The sequence below is a fragment of the Physella acuta genome, unplaced genomic scaffold (assembly GCF_028476545.2).
Source record: "Physella acuta isolate Inbredline_101_S28 unplaced genomic scaffold, ASM2847654v3 ptg000714l, whole genome shotgun sequence".
Classification (NCBI taxonomy): Eukaryota; Metazoa; Mollusca; class Gastropoda; family Physidae; genus Physella; species Physella acuta.
The window spans coordinates 419,568-440,781 of record NW_026732232.1 but is presented as its reverse complement, the minus strand read 5'-3'; the positions used below and the strand labels follow the sequence as shown (position 1 = coordinate 440,781).

Genomic DNA, 21,214 nt, shown 5'->3' with positions numbered 1-21,214 from the left:
GTATGAAAAATGAAACTGTGTAGTGTATGTCAAAAAGTTTTTATTTTCAAAATCAGATCAACTTGATAATGAACTGGCAAAATTTGATTATCTACATATGATTATACACAACTAAATAAAATGGAATTAAATACAAACATTTCATACTTTAATAGTGAATCATGATTTTCTCCATATTTACACATTTTTTTTTACCTAGATACAAGTAATCTACATAACTTCATTTAACTATGGGCATTTGATTCTGAAGTTCTGATCAAAGCTTTTATGAAAAGCTGTTAAGACAAATATATAACACGTTTGCCTTGTCCTTCCTTAAGGATAATAACGAAAGGCAACCCTCTTGTTTCATGCTACCTGGTGAGCAGAATCTTGATCACAATTTTATCTACTACACAGCTAAAGAAATTCGAAAAAGTCAAAAGTTCACTTAAGGAAAGACGGCATATTTAGCTAAGTAGTTTTGCCATAAGTTTTTTTACCAAATCAAGTCTGGTAACATTTCAAACAGCCAGTTTGGAAAGAAAAAAAACAAAAAAGCTACAAATTCTTCACCAGAAGCAGCATGACAACCTAGATAGATATATCCATTTTCTTTCTACAAGACAATCAACATACAAAATAACCCCTCATCATCTTAACTTCTCAATTATTAACCAGTATCTCAGGTCCAAACACATGTTTCAGTGACACAACAGCCAGTGCTGAAAGGTTGGCTGGACAAAGTTAAAACTAACAATTCTTTGCATTTCAGTAGGATCAAATAATTTTAAAAAATGTGAATGAAAGCAAAAGTGATGTAAAATAAAACCAAGATAGTTAAAACAATAACTTTACAAACAGTTGTTCTGATCATGTACTACACATTGGCAGTATTTAATCAGATTAAATAATCTAATTGAATTCACAAGCTTTTCTAAGCAGCAATTACTGCTGTCTCAAATTTGTATAAATTTACTTACTAGTACAGAGAAAAAGAGGTAAAATGCACACTTATTAAAATCAGCACCAAATTTAACACATGGAGAATCTAGGCTGCCCTAAGCCTCATACAAACTATATGTTACATAAGAAAACTATGCTTGTAGGAGACAATCTCATGAGTGTTGACTGTTTTTAATCCCCCACAGTTAAGGGAGAAGTATTAGATATCTTGTATTTCTTGAGATTTATTTCAAACATTTTTAGTTTTCATATTTTATAAATAACTTTGGGAAATGACAATGTATCACTGGCATATTGAATAAAATGTCAAACACAATGAAAGCTAGGTCATTCTAAAGACAATATGATTTTAGTTGCAGTAGTGTTAAATAATTGTGCAAGAATCTATCCAATAAGCAATTTTATTTAACAATAATTTGAGTAATCAAAATGTTTATTGAATATTGCAGACACTAGTAGCATGCGAGGCCTCCGTCTGATCTATTTTATTTTGTAGGACAATATGTTGGTCCCTAAGCTTTCGTTTAGTTTGCACTTAGCTTTAAATTGATGAAAAGAACACAAGGAGTGTTATGTACAGATGTGGCAATACGTGTATACTACATAATGGTTTAACTTAGACATAAAAGATAGCGATCATTCCACACTAACATACACTCCATATCCTCTTTACACCATTTAGTCTTTATATAAATGAACAGAATAAATAAAAGCAACACTAATAAGGTTATTAAAATTGCCCTCCATCCTTTAAACGACCAAAACTGAAAATGAACCTAGTCTCATTTCACTCTACTCTAAGCAATTAGTGCAGCATCAAATTATAAAAGAATGACTGACTAAGCTCTTAGATGTATGGCGACAGATTAAGCTTTTTGTTCTGTCTCCCCCTCATTCAAGTTTTATCACTACAGCTAGGTAGGTTTTTTAATGTTTTATAAAGATGACTTTTATGTGATTCATCATTATATTGAAAATAAATGTAAGCCAAGACAAATTCCAACGGCAAATAATGCTGTACATATGACCATGCTCCACGTATGACCAAGCTCTCAACACTGACAGGCTGCTATTATGTACATAACTGGTCCTATCACACATGAGACGGGTTTTTGTAGGATCAAAATATACATACAGGCCCTTTCATCAACAAAAGATTTTTATTGCTAACATTTCATGTGACTGTTAATTCTATATCCTTTGTTTGGAAATAATGGAAGCATTTAACAATTTTGGTGCGTGCGGAAAAGATGATATCTGCTTTTAAAAAACCCACTGATTGTAGTAATACACAATTTTATCACAAAAAAAACAAGGAAGCTTAAATCACCACTGACCACCGCCACTCATACAGCACAGCTTCCTCTGTTAACAAATGTTTTGAATAAATGCAGGAGATGTGACCACCCACAGAGTTCACTGTGTCATCTTACAGTCTAAGTCCTCAAGTCTAGAGAAAGTTGCATTCCATCAGATGTATATTACAAAGCAAGAGTTGTTATACTGTACACCTACAAGGGGAACAAAGTGCTATGATAAAGAAGATGTGATGGCCTCCAGTGTTGGGTAAATGATCATCAGGATGGCAAAAAGCAGCATGAGAAGCGGGATACTTGACCCAAGGGAAATCTGAAAAACAAAAATGTAGAGCTTCATTACAACATCCAATCTTTAAACTTATGCATACGAGTTTTTAACACACACACTTACCCTCCGCGCTTGATTCTGAAGTGCTTGATATTCACTGGTCATATCTGTAATCTGTTTTTGTAAGCTGCCTATTAAAGTTGACTTCTCCTCACACGCACTTCTCAGTTGTATCAATTCTTGTCTAGCATCCTCCAACTGTACAGATAGATACATGTTAACAACCACAAGCAACTACCAGTAGTTTTATAGTAATTCTATAGACCCATGTCAGTCTTAATGATTCAAGCATTACTGTCTAGCACTTTAAGAGATTTATTTAATCATTTTAAAACAAACTACACATAAATCAGTTAACTAAAAATTAGGTTTTAGTTTAATACAAATGAAATTCCTAATAATTTTCATTAGATTTGGATACGAATCTTTAAGTTATTTAATAATAACCAGTGCTAAAACAAGTGAACATTTTATTCTGATTTTTAAAAGTTTAAACCAACATTTTTCTAAAGAAAAAGATTATCAAAACAACAGTGCAAGATATGTTTTGGTAATGAAATGAACATATTAAGATATAACATAAAAAAAGCAACTTCTGTACTGAATCTAGTGCATAAACTCAAGAATAATTCAAAGTGAAAAGAATGGAACAAAACAAAAGAAGTTGAACTGATCAAACAACACAAAGGCCAAACCAAATCCTTAGCTACCTGAGAGCTGAGAAGAGAGGAGGAGACTGAGGGAGAGGGAGGGCCTAGGGGACCTCTCATCAGGGATCCTGAGGAGGCCATTGAGGAAGAAAATGGCCCAGCTTCTCCCTGATGAAAAGATGAAACATCCGAAACTTGAGTGTGGTCTGAAAGGGAAGAGGATGCTATCATCGTCTCTTTTGATGAAATCTGGCCTGGAGAGAGGAGTGACAGATTGGAGGAGGGTGGAGACAGAGGCAGCCCAGAATCCAAGTCGCTTGAACTTCGCGTTGAGGTCGACGCAGTTGACGTAGTTGAAGATACAGCCCGTACCTCCTGGCGAACATTATGTGCATCCTTCTGTGCATCAGTCAGGTTACACTTCCAAGATACCTCACTGGTCTCCAGCTTCAGTTTCAGGGACTCCAAGTGCTTATAAGATTCTTGGAGCTTGTTATACTCTGAGGACAGGTGAAGGTTTTCCTTGCGAGACCTACAGGAGAAAATAAATATACAGTGAGCAACAGTAACTATCAACCATCATGATTTTCTTGGGGGGTAATTTTTATTAAACTTACATTTTCATTTCTGCCTCAATAGCTTGGATTCGTTTACGTAAATTGGCACATTCCTCTTTCAGTGCTTGGTATTCTGTGAATGTAAAGAATCTCTTTGACAAACAGTACAATGGTGTAGCACTGAGAATAGAAAGTCAACCAATGTTCAACTAATTCTACACAAGGTGTACAACAGTAAGTACCCAAATCTTTAGTAACATTGAACTGAGTAAAGCTGCAGTAAAAAGTGAAAAATAGCTCAAAACACAGATAATTTTGTCAAATATTAAAAAGTGAGAGAACTCAAAACATATAATTTTTGTCAAATGTTAAAAAGTGAGTTGATACAAAAAATTCTATTGGTTAGTATCCTGCACAAAATGGTAGCATTTATATGGTGCTCACCTAAATGAAATGTTTACTTTCCTGTATGAGGCAACTAACACTCATGCTGGGCCTTGTGACATGGGAAACTACAATTGCTAGAGGATTTTGTTGGACAAAGGGAGCTAATTTATGACTTTCCCTGTTTTTAAGTAAGGGCCAGAATATTTGAGGATTTCAGATTTATTTAGATTCATGATTGGTACACCACATGACCAATTAATGGAGGTGAAACAACCAGATGTACTTGTATTGACAACAAACAGCAGTCAGGGATGTGACCAGACCAGGAAAAAAAATTAGGAAATTTTCTTCGGATAATATCTCAATATGTTTATCTACTTTTTATCGCAGTTAAGGAGCTTCATGCTGTTACTGTACTAATTAATTGTTCAATGAAGTTAATATTTTAAATACAAGAAGTTTATGTTACTCTAAAAAAACACTGAAAGTCTTGTCTAATTGCAATTTAATGTTTACCTTATAAAAATTACAATGTAACTAAAGTAGCAATTAAGTTTTATTTTACCATTAAGCTAATTTAAACTGTACTAATCTAGTGTAGATTCTAGATGTACTCCTGTTTTCAATTTTTAAATAGGGGACCTAATGCCATTCTTTTAAAGATTGGATTGGTAAAAATATTTGTCTTCAACTGTAAAGATCCTAGATTAAGATTAGTTACAAGTTGAGTTTTAGGTTCATATGATGCAAAAATGCAATGGACCAGGTTAGCTAAAATTAGAAAGGGTCTGACGTGTGAACCAAAGTTAATCATTATGATAGCCAAGCCACATCGATATTTATGTATTTTGGAATAGCTGTAAATTGTTAGGAGTCATCCACGTTTTTTTTTGACGATATTTACCTCCCCTCTCTCCTACAAAAGCCAGACTCCCCCCACCCTATAATGACGTCACACCTCAGCCAACAAATGCTCCCCCCTCCTCGAAATTTTTTTTTTAAACATCGATTTTTTCTAAAATATTGACTGAGGTCAACCAACATAGGGTATTTTATTCAATTTCTATTACAATATTTTACAACAGTTTTCTAATAGCGGCTAAAATGCAGTTGTTTCTAACATTACTTTTTTTAAAATACAAAAATATGACGTTACACTATCTTACCAGTGTGACGTTATTAATGGAAGACCCCTTATTAAAAATAGTCTAGTCCTCATAGTCACCTTTTGCAAGGATTTCAATATTCATTTGAGATTGCGAAATAAAATAAAATCAGAGAGAAACTCTAGATTTAGGCGGGTTAAAATACCGATAAGTAAATTAGGCTATATCGATAGCTAGATTAGCAGGCTTAAGAGATGTAAGTTTCATTTGAATAACTGCATTATTTTAGACTAGATAAATGGCCCGTTGAGGAAGGGTACAACGGGCGCTAGGCTGATAGTGCTGTCTCTTTTCTCTAAACTAAAACCAACCCACCCCCACACACCACCCCCACCCCACCCCCCACCCCCACACACCACCCCCACCCCCCACCACACACCACCCCCACCCCAACCCCTCACCCCCACACACCACCCCCTCCACACACCGCCCCCCCACCCCCCACCCCCCCCAAAAAAAACATGTCTACCGTCCCATTCAACGAAATATAATTATATACTTTTTCCAGTGTCCGCCCCCTCCCAGAATATTCTACCCCCGCCCCCGAAAATTTCAAGTACCCCCACCCCTCTCCGGGGAGGAAAAAGTCTGAAAGAAACACTGAAACCAACCCACCCCCCCCACACACCACCCCCCACCCCCCCCACACACCACCCCCCCCCCCACCCCTCCACCCCTCCCCCCCCCAACCCCCCCAAAAAAAACATGTCTACCTTCCCATTGCAAGAAAACCACTTTTTAGATTAGACACATTAATTAGGCTGTAATTTTATTATAGAGTATCGATGAGGAAATTTCTTTTGAGTTGGGGAGGGGGGGGGGGGGGGGGCTCAGACGTTCTTACGCGGGGGGTGGGGCTTCGCCCCTACCCGAAGAATTGTATGCAAGAAACTCTTCACGCAAACCATTTAGATTAGACAACATTTCCTTTTTTTCAATGTTTACGCGATAATCAATGACGTCATATTACTGTGTGCACTCTCTGGTTTGAGATTATGTTCTACTCTACGCTAAATGTGTCGACGTCATATTTCGTTTTTCGAATTACTGTGCATGTTTTTATTTTGCTTGTGTTTTCTCTAGAGCGTTCTTGTCAGACAGAGCGTTCTTGACAGACAGCGAAACTATTATTATAGATTACCTTTTCCCGTGTGCTTTGAAAATTTCGCCGAAATTCCGAATCTTATTCTTAATCTACATTTAATCTTGATCTAGCACCGTCAGACCTAGCGCAATCGACCAATCGAAAAGAAATGCGCATATTCGAGTGTCCGTTTGACCTAAGTACAGTAATTGTCGATTTAAATACGAATAAGTGGAATGAGCAAGTCGGCTCTTTCCGTAGAAGTAAGACATTTCCGTTTTTTTTTTCGAATTTTTAAAACTTCGTAAAAAATCGACAAAAATTGGAACTCGGCGGAAAAATTCGGCGAAAATTAAATCAGCGGAGGAAAATCGCAACTGAAACGGAAAAATCTGATTTCCGCTAAAATTCGGAAAAGTCACATCCCTGAGCAGTACTTATACATTTGCAACATAGATCAGTGTACACATTTACAGTGCCAATTATTACCATTGTCATATAGTAGATAGATATAAATAAGACTAGACTGGTAGAGATTACTAAAGAGGCTAGCAGTTGTGGGTTGAGCCTTTGAAGAGAAAGGACGTAGACATAGGGTCAGAAAACAGTAGTGTAGTGACAATAGTTGTAGAGAACATTGAACTGTAGGTGTAGGCAACAAGTATATTGTGTAGTGACGTTAATACCATTATATACCATCATCATAAGTATAATAATTAAATGTTGTGTACCAAAGCTGATCTTTGAGTTTTTATTAGTATGCACGGAATTGCGTAAAATCTCGTCCTCATAGCAGATGTAGGCTACATGTGTGGAGACGGCTAATTTATTCTTATTTAAGAAGGAAAGTAATAATAGAGAAAGAATCCCCCACAACAACCATGTCAAATTAAATCTACTTCAATTAAAAATTAACTAACAGTCAATTTGAAATGTTGCCACATGAAAGAGAACTTTTTAAATGTTCCCCACATAGGTGTCAAATATTGTAAGGACATATAAGAAATACAAATCCACCAAATGAAAAAAAAACAAATTTCCCAGACTAAATAATAATAGAAAAACAGAACTGTAGCACACAATTGATTTCAGTAGCTGAAAGTGTTAGAAGCAGATTTTCTGACAAACCTTCACTAAGGGTTGTTTTTTTTCTCTACTGAGATTAAAATCAAATTTGCTTCAAAACTGCAGCACATTAAGAACACAATTAAAAATCAATTAGGGCAAGTATTGAAACGGGCATTCAACACTGTTCATAGACTGGACATGGACTCGCTGTTGCTTTACCTTTACTCTTAGCTGTTAGACCACCATGCCTTGGTGAGTCCCTGCGATTTTTCTCACAATCCAATTCTTCTTGCAAGTGCTTCAACTTGTCTGAATAAAAAGGACAAACCCTTGTTGAAATAAGTTGGAATGAGAATCTCCATGCGACAACATCAAGGCACCAAACAAGCCATGCCAGGAGATGCAGGAAAGAAAAGCTAACACAAACAGTTGCTAGCAGCAACTGGTCAACTTTGCAACAACCAACCAATCATAAAAAAATGTAACTTAGAAAGTGCACAAAATGGAAAACATTCATGCCTTGAATAATTGTAAAAGAACAAAAGCAACAAAGATTAAAAAGCTAAAGTAATGAAGACTTAGTTAAAAAACAAAAACAGCTCAGTGTATCTAACAGGTGTTAAAATGCAATTTTTTAAAAAGAAGATTATTTTTAATACTACTACTAAATAACAAGCAAAAAAAAAAAAACATTTAAAAAAGGATATTAAAAAAAAACAACCAAAGAAACACATTTAGTTTGAAAAATGAATTGAAGGATAAAAATGCATGCAAGCAACAGTGGAGGTTAATAAAAGGGAAACAACTGCCTCAGCAAACTTCATTTTCAATGTTATTTTGTACATGTGAGGTGTTTACTATCTTAAGGTCTACATTTCATGAAAGATAGATGCTTAGTATTTTATTAATATAAATACACATTTTGTGACAATTATAACCTGTTAAAAAAGTTATTTCAATTACATGCAATACTTGAGTGTAGTTATTACCTTTTAAATGCTCCGTTTCATTGTGGTTTTGTTTAGCATTCTGTTGAGAGGTTGCCAGTTGCACTGAAGTAAATGTTATGATAAAAATGTTAAGCTCAAGAAAAAAAAATCAACAAATAATCCATGAATAATTAATACACATTATAACTTCTTCAGGAGATAAAGTTTAACTTTCTTGCAAGCACTAATTCATTAAAACTACTAATAAACAACAGAAATTGAAAAGATTAATAAAAATAATTAATTAAATCTTTCATAAAAGAGAACAGAAAGATGTAAGATATGAAATCAAGGAATGATTATGTTACATGGAACTCTAAAAATAAGAACTGAGCCTTTTTTCCTCATTATTTTAAATGATTACATTTTTTGCCGCAGAGAAAAAAACAACAAAAAATCTTACTTTTGGCCTCCTCAAGTTCTTTCTCCAAACTTTTTGTCTTGCTTCTCTCATTGTCCAGTTGCTCTGTTGAAGAATCATTTCATTTTAACCAAACTAATCTCAACAACAAAAACATTTCATTAGTACTTTGATGTCCACATTAAACCACTTGCCTTTCAATGCAACTTCTAATGCCATCATTAAAATTAGAGGTGGATGGAATTAACATTGACAATTAAAGATTAATAAAGTGTTAAACGTGGATTGTTTAGATCGAAATTATTTCAATTTTTTTTTTCTAATGAAGATTTTACTGTATTTTATGTGACAATAGCCCACAAATAAAAAATAATTTTATAACATTCTAAACATAAAAAAAATTAAAAAATTATTTTTCGTATTTTTTGTTAGATCTAGCAAAAGCACAAGATTCTTTTTACTAATTATTAAGCAAGTAAAAAGTTTCTTTTAACCCCTTGAAATCAATCATAAGGGACTAGGTCTCTAATAATCATCTCTATATTTGTCAATACTAATCTAACCTAATGCACTAAATAGTTTGTGACTACCTAAATGTATAGCACTGCCTGGAAAAGAAAAGAACTAAGCATTTTTTAATCAAGCAAATTGAGATGTTAATGTTACATTGTCAAGTTTAATATTCTTAGTAAATTTTTACTGGCTTAATTAATTGTATTTATATTTAAAACAATTACTGCATTCAAACAGTCTGAAGTGACAGCATTTTAAACTGACTGACGGCTTGTCGTGTGGCATGCTAGCTAAGCATAAGTTCCATAAGGGCTAAGGTTAGCAAGCAGGTGTTAAACCAAAAAGCTTATCATGATCAGTTTCCTTAGAAGAAAGCGTAATCCAACACCAGAAAAAAGAGACAACAGACTGGCTATCATGAAGAGAACAAAGCACTAAGCCTCCAGAGAGTGGTTTAAAAGGTTCCCTAAGAATGATGCCAGCCTGTAGCAGTCTATAAAGCAGCAGCCCAACACAAGCAGGTGAGCTGGAACTCACGGTGGAGATGTAAAATTGATTCTTGATTTGTCCTGGCATTGTCCTGCTCCTCAATTATCCGATCTGATAAAACATATCATGTCATGTCAGTAACTTACCATGTGTACACGTCAAACTCTCACTATCTTATATAATGTGTACACAAAATGTCAATGGTAAATATGAAAGTAAGAATTATGTCATTAGCTTCTAGCACCTTGTGTACATGCACAGGTAGAAGAGTCAAATTTTTTTTAACACCATTAACCAAATTGTACGGCCATCTGACTTGCATCTAAACCATCAGAATTTTATCATCATAGAATTAACTTTGATAATGAACTACGAATAAAAATGTTTTAGATGTTACAGTGAATGATTAGCATGCGTTGACATGCTGGAAGTGAAAACTAAGCAGTGAATATGATGTCTGTGTGTAATTCATGCAGCTCATGGCTAGGCCTTACATGAGACGTGTGGCCATCATGCAATGTAACCAATGAGGCCTTAAGTGTGTGATTAACAATGTTGAAAAATGTACACAGAGGCCCACACCAACAGACTAGAAAATGTACCTCTCAAGTCCAAGATCTGTTGTTTGACATCCTGAGTGAAAGATTCCGCTTTCTTTACTTGCTCTGGAATTATTTTAATTACATTTTATGAGACTAATCAGCATAATTATTCCTATTAATAAATCAGTTTTTACCTTTTCATGAACCAAAGAATGTTTAACATGAGGATCAAGATGGCTGATTGAGTTTACCTTGTAAATCTTTGACCAGATCAGACTTTTCCTTGGCTTGCTGCTGGGCATCGACTAGCTGGGTTCTCAGACTAAACACTTCATCTGATGATTTCTTTAGCTTCAATTCAGAGTCGCTGGCTTCAGCTAGACAGACAAGAGAGATCACCAAAATATTTAGAAAAGAAGGAGTTAAGCACTTATTCATTCAGTTCAATTGACTAGCTGAAGCAGGTAAGATTAGCAAAGGCCAGCAAGTACCTTTATATTTCCTGAGTTCTATTACAGCCTTTTCTTGTGCTTGTCTGGCTTCTTCTAGTAATGCTGTAGGAAAGAAAAGATCAGTTCATTCAATAGCTAAACAGAGGGGAGACAACCAGCTTCAAGGGCAACACTTGGAATCCAGGCAATGTCATTAATGGGAAAAAAAAAATTGTTAACTTAAGGGAGATAACACACCTTTTAAATCTTCATCATCATCAAGATTAGTTAAACCATTGTTACTGGGGGCCTTGACCACCTCCATAACTGTTGTGTCTGCATCTTGTTCTTGACCGTCCTCTTTACTGCCATTGACCACAGTGTCATGCAGGAGGTCCGGGGGGCTGCCTACTAGTGTTGTGTTGGACAAACTGGCTCTAGAGGAGGGTGGGGGAGGGGAGGAGAGTATTGAGGAGTCAGCCTGGCTGGTCATTTCATCCAAGCTTTCAGTTGAGTTGACCACAGAGTTGACTGGTGTGTGGAGGGTTAGTTCCTTCTCCATCAGGTGGATATGGTCTGGAGACAAAAAAATACCAACACTGTAACAAAAACAGCTGGAGTTCTAATCAACCATCACTGTAACAAAAACAAGTGGAGTTGAAGAGTTCTAATCAACCATCACTGTAACAAAAACAAGTGGAGTTGAAGAGTTCTAATCAACTATCACTGTAACAAAAACAAGTGGAGTTGAAGAGTTCTAATCAACCATCACTGTAACAAAAACAAGTGGAGTTGAAGAGTTCTAATCAACCATCACTGTAACAAAAACAAGTGGAGTTGAAGAGTTCTAATCAACCATCACTGTAACAAAAACAAGTGGAGTTGAAGAGTTCTAATCAACCATCACTGTAACAAAAACAAGTGGAGTTGAAGAGTTCTAATCAACCATCACTGTAACAAAAACAAGTGGAGTTGAAGAGTTCTAATAAACCATCACTGTAACAAAAACAAGTGGAGTTGAAGAGTTCTAATCAACCATCACTGTAACAAAAACAAATGGAGTTGAAGAGTTCTAATCAACCATCACTGTAACAAAAACAAGTGGAGTTGAAGAGTTCTAATCAACCATCACTGTAACAAAAACAAGTGGAGTTGAAGAGTTCTAATCAACCATCACTGTAACAAAAACAAGTGGAGTTGAAGAGTTCTAATCAACCATCACTGTAACAAAAACAAGTGGAGTTGAAGAGTTCTAATCAACCATCACTGTAACAAAAACAAGTGGAGTTGAAGAGTTCTAATCAACCATCACTGTAACAAAAACAAGTGGAGTTGAAGAGTTCTAATCAACCATCACGGTAACAAAAACAAGTGGAGTTGAAGAGTTCTAATAAACCATCACTGTAACAAAAACAAGTGGAGTTGAAGAGTTCTAATCAACCATCACTGTAACAAAAACAAGTGGAGTTGAAGAGTTCTAATCAACCATCACTGTAACAAAAACAAGTGGAGTTGAAGAGTTCTAATCAACCATCACTGTAACAAAAACAAGTGGAGTTGAAGAGTTCTAATCAACCATCACTGTAACAAAAACAAGTGGAGTTGAAGAGTTCTAATCAACCATCACTGTAACAAAAACAAGTGGAGTTGAAGAGTTCTAATCAACCATCACTGTAACAAAAACAAGTGGAGTTGAAGAGTTCTAATAAACCAAGTTACAAACAAATGATCTCAACACCTGTGTTCGTTTATAAACAGAGCTAAAGCCCAATACAACTCTCAATGTTTACACTCTTGTTCCATGGTAAAGTGGCAAGAAGTGCTAGAACGTATTAAAGATGAGTTACCTTTCATAGCTTCTATCCAATCATTGCTGCTGTTACTTTGCTTTGCTGACTCCTTCAGTTGCACTACAAGGGGTAGAAGGGAAATTTTAAAACTTTTCTTAATAAACAATTTTTTGTTTAATTGATTACTTAACTTTTCAACTTGCTTCAAGCATAATGGAATATTATGGTCTCATAGCCTAACTATATTCATAATGACATATTGGCTTGCTGAGTATATTTAAATGTGTATAGAAATACTCTCTGAGACAAAGTTAAACAGTTTGTATACAAATAATATATGGGACAAGATTTAAGTGTGTCTAGAACTACTCTCAGGGACAAGATTTAAATGTGTCTAGAACTACTCTCAGGGACAAGATTTAAGTGTGTCTAGAACTACTCTCTGGGACAAGATTTAAGTGTGTCTAGAAATACTCTCAGGGACAAGATTTAAGTGTGTCTAGAAATACTCTCAGGGACAAGATTTAAATGTGTCTAGAAATACTCTCAGGGACAAGATTTAGGTGTGTCTAGAACTACTCTCAGGGACAAGATTTAAGTGTGTCTAGAACTACTCTCTAAGACAAGATTTAAGTGTGTCTAGAACTACTCTCAGGGACAAGATTTAAATGTGTCTAGAACTACTCTCAGGGACAAGATTTAAATGTGTCTAGAACTACTCTCTGGGACAAGATTTAAATGTGTCTAGAACTACTCTCTGGGACAAGATTTAAGTGTGTCTAGAAATACTCTCTAAGACAAGATTTAAGTGTGTCTAGAACTACTCTCAGGGACAAGATTTAAATGTGTCTAGAACTACTCTCTGGGACAAGATTTAAGTGTGTCTAGAAATACTCTCTAAGACAAGATTTAAGTGTGTCTAGAAATACTCTCTGGGACAAGATTTAAGTATGCCTAGAACTACTCTCTGGGACAAGATTTAAGTGTGTCTAGAAATACTCTCTAAGACAAGATTTAAGTGTGTCTAGAAATACTCTCTGGGACAAGATTTAAGTGTGTCTAGAAATACTCTCTAGGACAAGATTTAGGTGTGTCTAGAAATACTCTCTAGGACAAGATTTAAGTGTGTCTAGAAATACTCTCTGGGACAAGATTTAAGTGTGTCTAGAAATACTCTCTAGGACAAGATTTAGGTGTGTCTAGAAATACTCTCTGGGACAAGATTTAAGTGTGTCTAGAACTACTCTCAGGGACAAGATTTAAATGTGTCTAGAACTACTCTCTGGGACAAGATGTAAGTGTGTCTAGAAATACTCTCTAAGACAAGATTTAAGTGTGTCTAGAAATACTCTCTGGGACAAGATTTAAGTGTGTCTAGAAATACTCTCTAGGACAAGATTTAGGTGTGTCTAGAAATACTCTCTAGGACAAGATTAAGTGTGTCTAGAAATACTCTCTGGGACAAGATTTAAGTGTGTCTAGAAATACTCTCTGGGACAAGGTTTAGGTGTGTCTAGAAATACTCTCTAGGACAAGATTTAAGTGTGTCTAGAAATACTCTCAGGGACAAGATTTAAATGTGTCTAGAACTACTCTCTGGGACAAGATTTAAGTGTGTCTAGAAATACTCTCTAGGACAAGATTTAGGTGTGTCTAGAAATACTCTCAGGGACAAGATTTAAGTGTGTCTAGAAATACTCTCAGGGACAAGATTTAAGTGTGTCTAGAAATACTCTCTGGGACAAGATTTAAGTGTGTCTAGAAATACTCTCTAAGACAAGATTTAAGTGTGTCTAGAAATACTCTCTGGGACAAGATTTAAGTGTGTCTAGAAATACTCTCTGGGACAAGATTTAAGTGTGTCTAGAAATACTCTCTGGGACAAGATTTAAGTGTGTCTAGAAATACTCTCTAGGACAAGATTTAGGTGTGTCTAGAAATACTCTCTAGGACAAGATTTAAGTGTGTCTAGAAATACTCTCTGGGACAAGATTTAAGTGTGTCTAGAAATACTCTCTAGGACAAGATTTAGGTGTGTCTAGAAATACTCTCTAGGACAAGATTTAAGTGTGTCTAGAAATACTCTCAGGGACAAGATTTAAATGTGTCTAGAACTACTCTCTGGGACAAGATTTAAGTGTGTCTAGAAATACTCTCTAGGACAAGATTTAGGTGTGTCTAGAAATACTCTCAGGGACAAGATTTAAGTGTGTCTAGAAATACTCTCAGGGACAAGATTTAAGTGTGTCTAGAAATACTCTCTGGGACAAGATTTAAGTGTGTCTAGAAATACTCTCTAAGACAAGATTTAAGTGTGTCTAGAAATACTCTCTGGGACAAGATTTAAGTGTGTCTAGAAATACTCTCTGGGACAAGATTTAAGTGTGTCTAGAAATACTCTCTAGGACAAGATTTAAATGTGTCTAGAAATACTCTCTAGGACAAGATTTAAGTCACAACATAGAAAAAAGACAATGATTACAACTTCTTGTTTCACACTTACACAATGTACAATTTGTAAACAAACAACATTTTTTTTATCTAGATGTAATTAAAGATGAACAATAGCAACCATTGATAAATTTAACTTCATGCACAGCCCTGACTGAGACAAGGTGTCTGTATTTCACCCTAATTTCAAGACAAGAAACTAACATGCAGTTCACATAACGTTTACATCTAAAGAAGATCATGTAAACTTTAAGTAATTAAACAGCTAAAAAATAGGGTTAGGTAATGATTTCAAATTGTTGCTTTTAGTAGGAAACAAAAAAAAAGGCAAACACTTTATACACAATAATTGCATTAAAAACCAATTTAAAATTGGTTTTTCAACTTACATTTTAAATTATGTAGAGCATTCTCAACCATTTCATTCATGTGGAAATCCGAGAGCTTTACCTTATCTGTGTGTGCATACGAAACAATAGGGACAAAAGTTTAACACTGCCAGTTCAAAATGGTTTAGGTTGACAGGATTACAAGTGCTACAAATAAGAGAACACAAACCAAAAGCAAAAACACACAAAATAAACCACACTAAGACAACTTAAATCACACATCAAAAAAATTCATTGAAATAACTTAAAACCACACAAAACAACCCACACAAAAATAACTAATTCACACCAAAAACAACTTAAAATAACCCACACTAAGACCAAAAGTGACAATAAATGTATAGTGCTCAGTGGCTGCAGTTATGTAATTTTTCTTCAAACATGGGGTGAGGGACAACACCAAAATGTTCCTGTCTGGCAGCTTGGTGAACATTCAATACACAAAGCAAATCAAAAGGTGGGTGAGTAGCCCCAACTTGGGACATCAGCTGGTGCCACTTCAAGTTTTATAACAGATTACTCATTCATTTCATGAGAAAGCTACAAGTTGAAATACAATCTGTTTCTCATTATTACGCTTTCATTTAAAATGTATCTGTTTTTTTTTTTTGCTTGAAATATAACAAAACTGCAATTAACTGCTAACACTAATATAAGCACCAGAACCAAAAATATATCTACATATTTATGCATAAAATATATTGATTACTTTTACATTTTTTTAAACAAAGGCCACTTTTTAAAAAAATTAGTTGCCTCCCGAAACTTAAAAATTTTTTTTTTGCTTTATTAAAACATTATTACTGATTCAGAATTTATTTATTACTAAATGGCTATACAATTGCATATAAAAATGTGCATGATATACGGCCTAAGTGTTGATAAATGTTTGCGACAAGAAAAAAAATCATGCTTCTATTTAAACAAAATAAACACACAAGTGATTGCACAAATAAACAAAGTATTTTTTGATCAACAGAAAAAAAAACAAGCTGCTTAATCAAACTCATTGAAGCAACTTAACATTATAAGCTGACTCTAGGCAAGAAAAAACCTCACCTTCTAGATGGGAGATTTTAATGAGATATTCTTTAGAGTTGGACACAGCAACCTCAAGATCCTCTGTAGATCATGGAAAAGACAAGGGTATCATGTTATTCAAAAGACAGTAATGATTCAATATGGGTTGACCCAAATGACGAAATGATTAACATTAGATGATCCCAATTATAAAATTGATTCAATATGAACTGACCCAAATATTTCAACATAACATTAATCTGCTTAAACTGACAATAATCTTCTAATCTATACAATCTGACTTACTTTGAAGCTGTTCAATTCTGTTGTTGCTTTCTACTAATTTTGTGTCAGAAGTTTCAATTTTACCTGCAAATGAATGGAAAAAAAATACTTGACCTCAAAGTTAATTAGGTTTAATTATAGAACACAAGTTTTGATTATTATGAAATACTCAAAACGGCCAGTGACAAACCAACCCTGTCTAATCAAGCCCCACCCTGTCTAGGACCAGTGACAAATGGACCCCATTATTACAACTCCCAGCTAATAGACTCCCATTATTTTAGTTCACAGTAGGACCCCTACATCAATTTACTTCAGATTTAACTAAGCCAACATGTTTCAACAAAAAACGTGTATGACCCTTGGTCATAATAAAAAATTATTTTATCTTGTATATGAAATATTTTGAAATTTAAGAGTCATTGTCATCCAGTTATGACGTCATTAAAAAGGGATCTGTGGTCAACTTTACTGGGTGCATGTAAACAGGGTGTGGGGGAGATGTCCACACAGTACATATAACATCAATATGCTTGTAGTCTTTTTGCGTGGACCAGATGATGGGGGGGGGGGGGGGTAGTGTCCCCTTTTGTTGGAAGCCCTTGTCCTAGGTGCTTTGGGAGTCCTCTATTGTTGGGCTTTTTTGACTGGGTCATTTTACAAGGGTAATTGTGGCTGGCTGTTTTGAGGGTGCACTTAACTTCTCATGAGAGCAAAGTGGATGGAGAAATAGCTGGGCATTGTTTCTTTTATGTTCCAAATACAAGTGCTGAATTCTAAGAATGACCCAAATACCGAGCCCAGCTCATCAATTCTGACCTTGTATGTTATTTTATTTCTCTACATTTGTAAAATAATCAAGCATACTTACTTTTATAAGTTTCTATCAACTTCTGTAGATCTTTGAGTTTTACTGAAATATTTCAAAAAGACATATTTGTTAGACACCTAGAACAGACAAACTAGCAAACAAAAATAACTTGAATAGAAAGATAATAAGCTTTCTTATTACCTTCAAGATTTTCTGGAACATCGTCTTCTTTGGGTGGTGCCAGGGGTATAATATGAATGACTTCTGTTGAGGAGCCTGAAATTGCACCAGAGCCAATGAGTTGTACATGCAAGTGATGCTCAGAGAAAAGTTGACAAGAGAAAAACTTACCATTATTTTCTGTCAACTTTTGGTCATCTTCATTGAACTCCTTGATGGACTCGAGTTTTGCTGACAACAAACAAACACAGAGTCAGTCCAAAATAACATGGAGTTAAAGCCAACAATTTGTTGACATTTACAACAAGCATCAACAGATGAATCAAAACAAAGATCTAGTAACTACACAAGGAAAAAATACCTTTCATTGATGCTAGTTGCTCCTTGGTGAAGTCATTGTCAGCTGTTAAAGATTCAATCTGCAGATACAAAGAGAATTGTAAGTTGGTATGTTAAAGATCTTAAATGGTTGTGTGTGTGGGATGTTATCTCTATCTACAATGGTTGTGTGTGTGGGATGTTATCTCTATCTCCAATGGTTGTGTGTGTGGGATGTTATCTCTATCTACATTGGTTGTGTGTGTGGGATGTTATCTCTATCTACAATGGTTGTGTGTGTGGGATGTTATCTCTATCTCCAATGGTGCTGTGTGTGGGATGTTATCTCTATCTACAATGGTTGTGTGTGTGGGATGTTATCTCTATCTCCAATGGTGCTGTGTGTGGGATGTTATCTCTATCTCCAATGGTGCTGTGTGATGTTATCTCTATCTACACTGTGTGTGTGATGTTATCTCTATCTACACTGTGTGTGTTGGATGTTATCTCTATCTACACTGTGTGTGTGTGATGTTATCTCTATCTACAATGGTTGTGTGTGTGTGATGTTATCTCTATCTACACTGTGTGTGTGGGATGTTATCTCTATCTCCAATGGTTGTGTGTGTGGGATGTTATCTCTATCTACACTGTGTGTGTTGGATGTTATCTCTATCTACACTGTGTGTTGGATGGGACCAGCTTTCCCTCACTTTAGCAGACAGAGATGTTTCCTGCTGGACCATCTCCTCCAGCTTCTGGGACAGCTCAGCCTTTTCCAGCCTGGACTTCTCAAGCTCTGACGCGTGGCTTTGTTCTGCTTCCTGCACAAGGGTAAGACGACAAGTTACATAGGGCACATTCTGAATAAAGGTAAGACGACAAGTTACATAGGGCACATTCTGAATAAAGGTAAGACGACAAGTTACATAGGGCACATTCTGAATAAAGGTAAGACGACAAGTTATATAGGGCACATTCTGAACAAAGGTAAGACGACAAGTTACATAGGGCACATTCTGAATAAAGGTAAGACGACAAGTTACATAGGGCACATTCTGAATAAAGGTAAGACGACAAGTTATATAGGGCACATTCTGAACAAAGGTAAGACGACAAGTTACATAGGGCACATTCTGAATAAAGGTAAGACGACAAGTTACATAGGGCACATTCTGAACAAAGGTAAGACAACAAGTTACATAGGGCACATTCTGAATAAAGGTAAGACGACAAGTTATATAGGGCACATTCTGAACAAAGGTAAGACGACAAGTTACATAGGGCACATTCTGAATAAAGGTAAGACGACAAGTTACATAGGGCACATTCTGAATAAAGGTAAGACGACAAGTTATATAGGGCACATTCTGAACAAAGGTAAGACGACAAGTTACAAAGGGCACATTCTGAATAAAGGTAAGACGACAAGTTACATAGGGCACATTCTGAATAAAGGTAAGACGACAAGTTATATAGGGCACATTCTGAACAAAGGTAAGACGACAAGTTACATAGGGCACATTCTGAATAAAGGTAAGACGACAAGTTACATAGGGCACATTCTGAACAAAGGTAAGACAACAAGTTACATAGGGCACATTCTGAATAAAGGTAAGACGACAAGTTATATAGGGCACATTCTGAACAAAGGTAAGACGACAAGTTACATAGGGCACATTCTGAATAAAGGTAAGACGACAAGTTATATAGGGCACATTCTGAACAAAGGTAAGACGACAAGTTACATAGGGCACATTCTGAACAAAGGTAAGACGACAAGTTACATAGGGCACATTCTGAACAAAGGTAAGACGACAAGTTACATAGGGCACTTTCTGAACAAAGGTAAGATGACAAGTTACATAGGGCACATTCTGAACAAAGGTAAGACGACAAGTTACATAGGGCACATTCTGAACAAATGTAAGACGACAAGTTACATAATGTACCCACCAGCTAACTAGCATAGGCTGCTACAAACAGCCAGCAGCCATAGAATGGAGAGTTACCAGTAACTTTCTTACAACAGCCAGAGAATGGAGAGTTACCTGTAACTTTCTTACAACAGCCAGAGAATGGAGAGTTACCTGTAACTTTCTTACAACAGACAGAGAATGGAGAGTTACCTGTAACTTTCTTACAAGAGAATGGAAAGTTACCTGTAACTTTCTTACAACAGCCAGAGAGTGTAGAGTTACCTGTAACTTTCTTACAACAGACAGAGAATGTAGAGTTACCTGTAACTTTCTTACAAGAGAATGGAAAGTTACCTGTAACTTTCTTACAACAGCCAGAGAGTGTAGAGTTACCTGTAACTTTCTTACAACAGACAGAGAATGTAGAGTTACCTGTAACTTTCTTACAAGAGAATGGAAAGTTACCTGTAACTTTCTTACAACAGCCAGAGAATGGAGAGTTACCTGTAACTTTCTTACAAGAGAATGGAAAGTTACCTGTAACTTTCTTACAACAGCCAGAGAATGGAGAGTTACCTGTAACTTTCTTACAACAGCCAGAGAATGGAGAGTTACTTGTAACTTTCTTACAACAGACAGAGAATGGAGAGTTACCTGTAACTTTCTTACAACAGCCAGAGAATGGAGAGTTACCTGTAACTTTCTTACAACAGACAGAGAATGGAGAGTTACCTGTAACTTTCTTACAACAACCAGAGAATGTAGAGTTACCTGTAACTTTCTTACAACAGTCAGAGAATGGAGAGTTACCTGTAACTTTCTTACAACAGCCAGAGAATGGAGAGTTACCTGTAACTTTCTTACAACAGCCAGAGAATGGAGAGTTACCTGTAACTTTCTTACAACAGACAGAGACTGGAGAGTTACCTGTAACTTTTCTTGAAGCTCAGAAATTTCTTTGAGCTGCTCCTGGTACTTCTCCGCCAGCAGACTGAGCTCCCCATGAGAGGACTCACACATGCTCTTCAGGTGGGTACATTCTTCTTTCATGTTGCCCAGTGACTGCTCCAGGTCAGACAGTTTTGTCACAGCTTCTAGCTTCTCTTGTAGGACTCTTCGTAAAGATTCCTGGAAAATGTCAATGGAACAGCATTTCAATCATTCCAATTAAATTAATAAAGAATTTTTTTTTAAATCTCGAGTTACATTACCTGTTTAATAA

The 21,214-nt window shown here is 35.8% G+C and overlaps 1 protein-coding gene across 9 annotated transcripts in view; it reads right to left on the bottom strand.

The window, feature by feature from the left end:
* Positions 1–33: 33 nt before the first annotated feature.
* The window catches only part of LOC131949769 (sarcolemmal membrane-associated protein), a 52,840-nt gene continuing 31,659 nt past the window's right edge, over positions 34–21,214 (bottom strand). For 3 of the 9 annotated variants that reach the window (XM_059311709.1, XM_059311708.1, XM_059311707.1), the window contains 22 exons: positions 20,920–21,120; positions 18,787–18,897; positions 18,117–18,174; positions 17,927–17,986; positions 17,777–17,851; positions 17,636–17,677; positions 16,786–16,848; positions 16,519–16,581; positions 15,460–15,525; positions 12,677–12,739; positions 11,088–11,405; positions 10,890–10,952; positions 10,650–10,775; positions 10,459–10,521; positions 9,905–9,967; positions 8,897–8,959; positions 8,494–8,556; positions 7,724–7,813; positions 3,860–3,932; positions 3,303–3,774; positions 2,656–2,790; positions 34–2,574 (listed from right to left, as the gene is read on the bottom strand). In XM_059311709.1, the coding sequence (XP_059167692.1) occupies positions 2,476–2,574; positions 2,656–2,790; positions 3,303–3,774; positions 3,860–3,932; positions 7,724–7,813; positions 8,494–8,556; positions 8,897–8,959; positions 9,905–9,967; positions 10,459–10,521; positions 10,650–10,775; positions 10,890–10,952; positions 11,088–11,405; positions 12,677–12,739; positions 15,460–15,525; positions 16,519–16,581; positions 16,786–16,848; positions 17,636–17,677; positions 17,777–17,851; positions 17,927–17,986; positions 18,117–18,174; positions 18,787–18,897; positions 20,920–21,120 (2,430 nt within the window). In that variant the 3' untranslated portion in view covers positions 34–2,475. The remainder of the gene's footprint in view (positions 2,575–2,655; positions 2,791–3,302; positions 3,775–3,859; positions 3,933–7,723; positions 7,814–8,493; positions 8,557–8,896; positions 8,960–9,904; positions 9,968–10,458; positions 10,522–10,649; positions 10,776–10,889; positions 10,953–11,087; positions 11,406–12,676; positions 12,740–15,459; positions 15,526–16,518; positions 16,582–16,785; positions 16,849–17,635; positions 17,678–17,776; positions 17,852–17,926; positions 17,987–18,116; positions 18,175–18,786; positions 18,898–20,919; positions 21,121–21,214) is intronic. The other 6 variants (XM_059311714.1, XM_059311716.1, XM_059311712.1 and 3 more) reach the window with 6 other exon arrangements.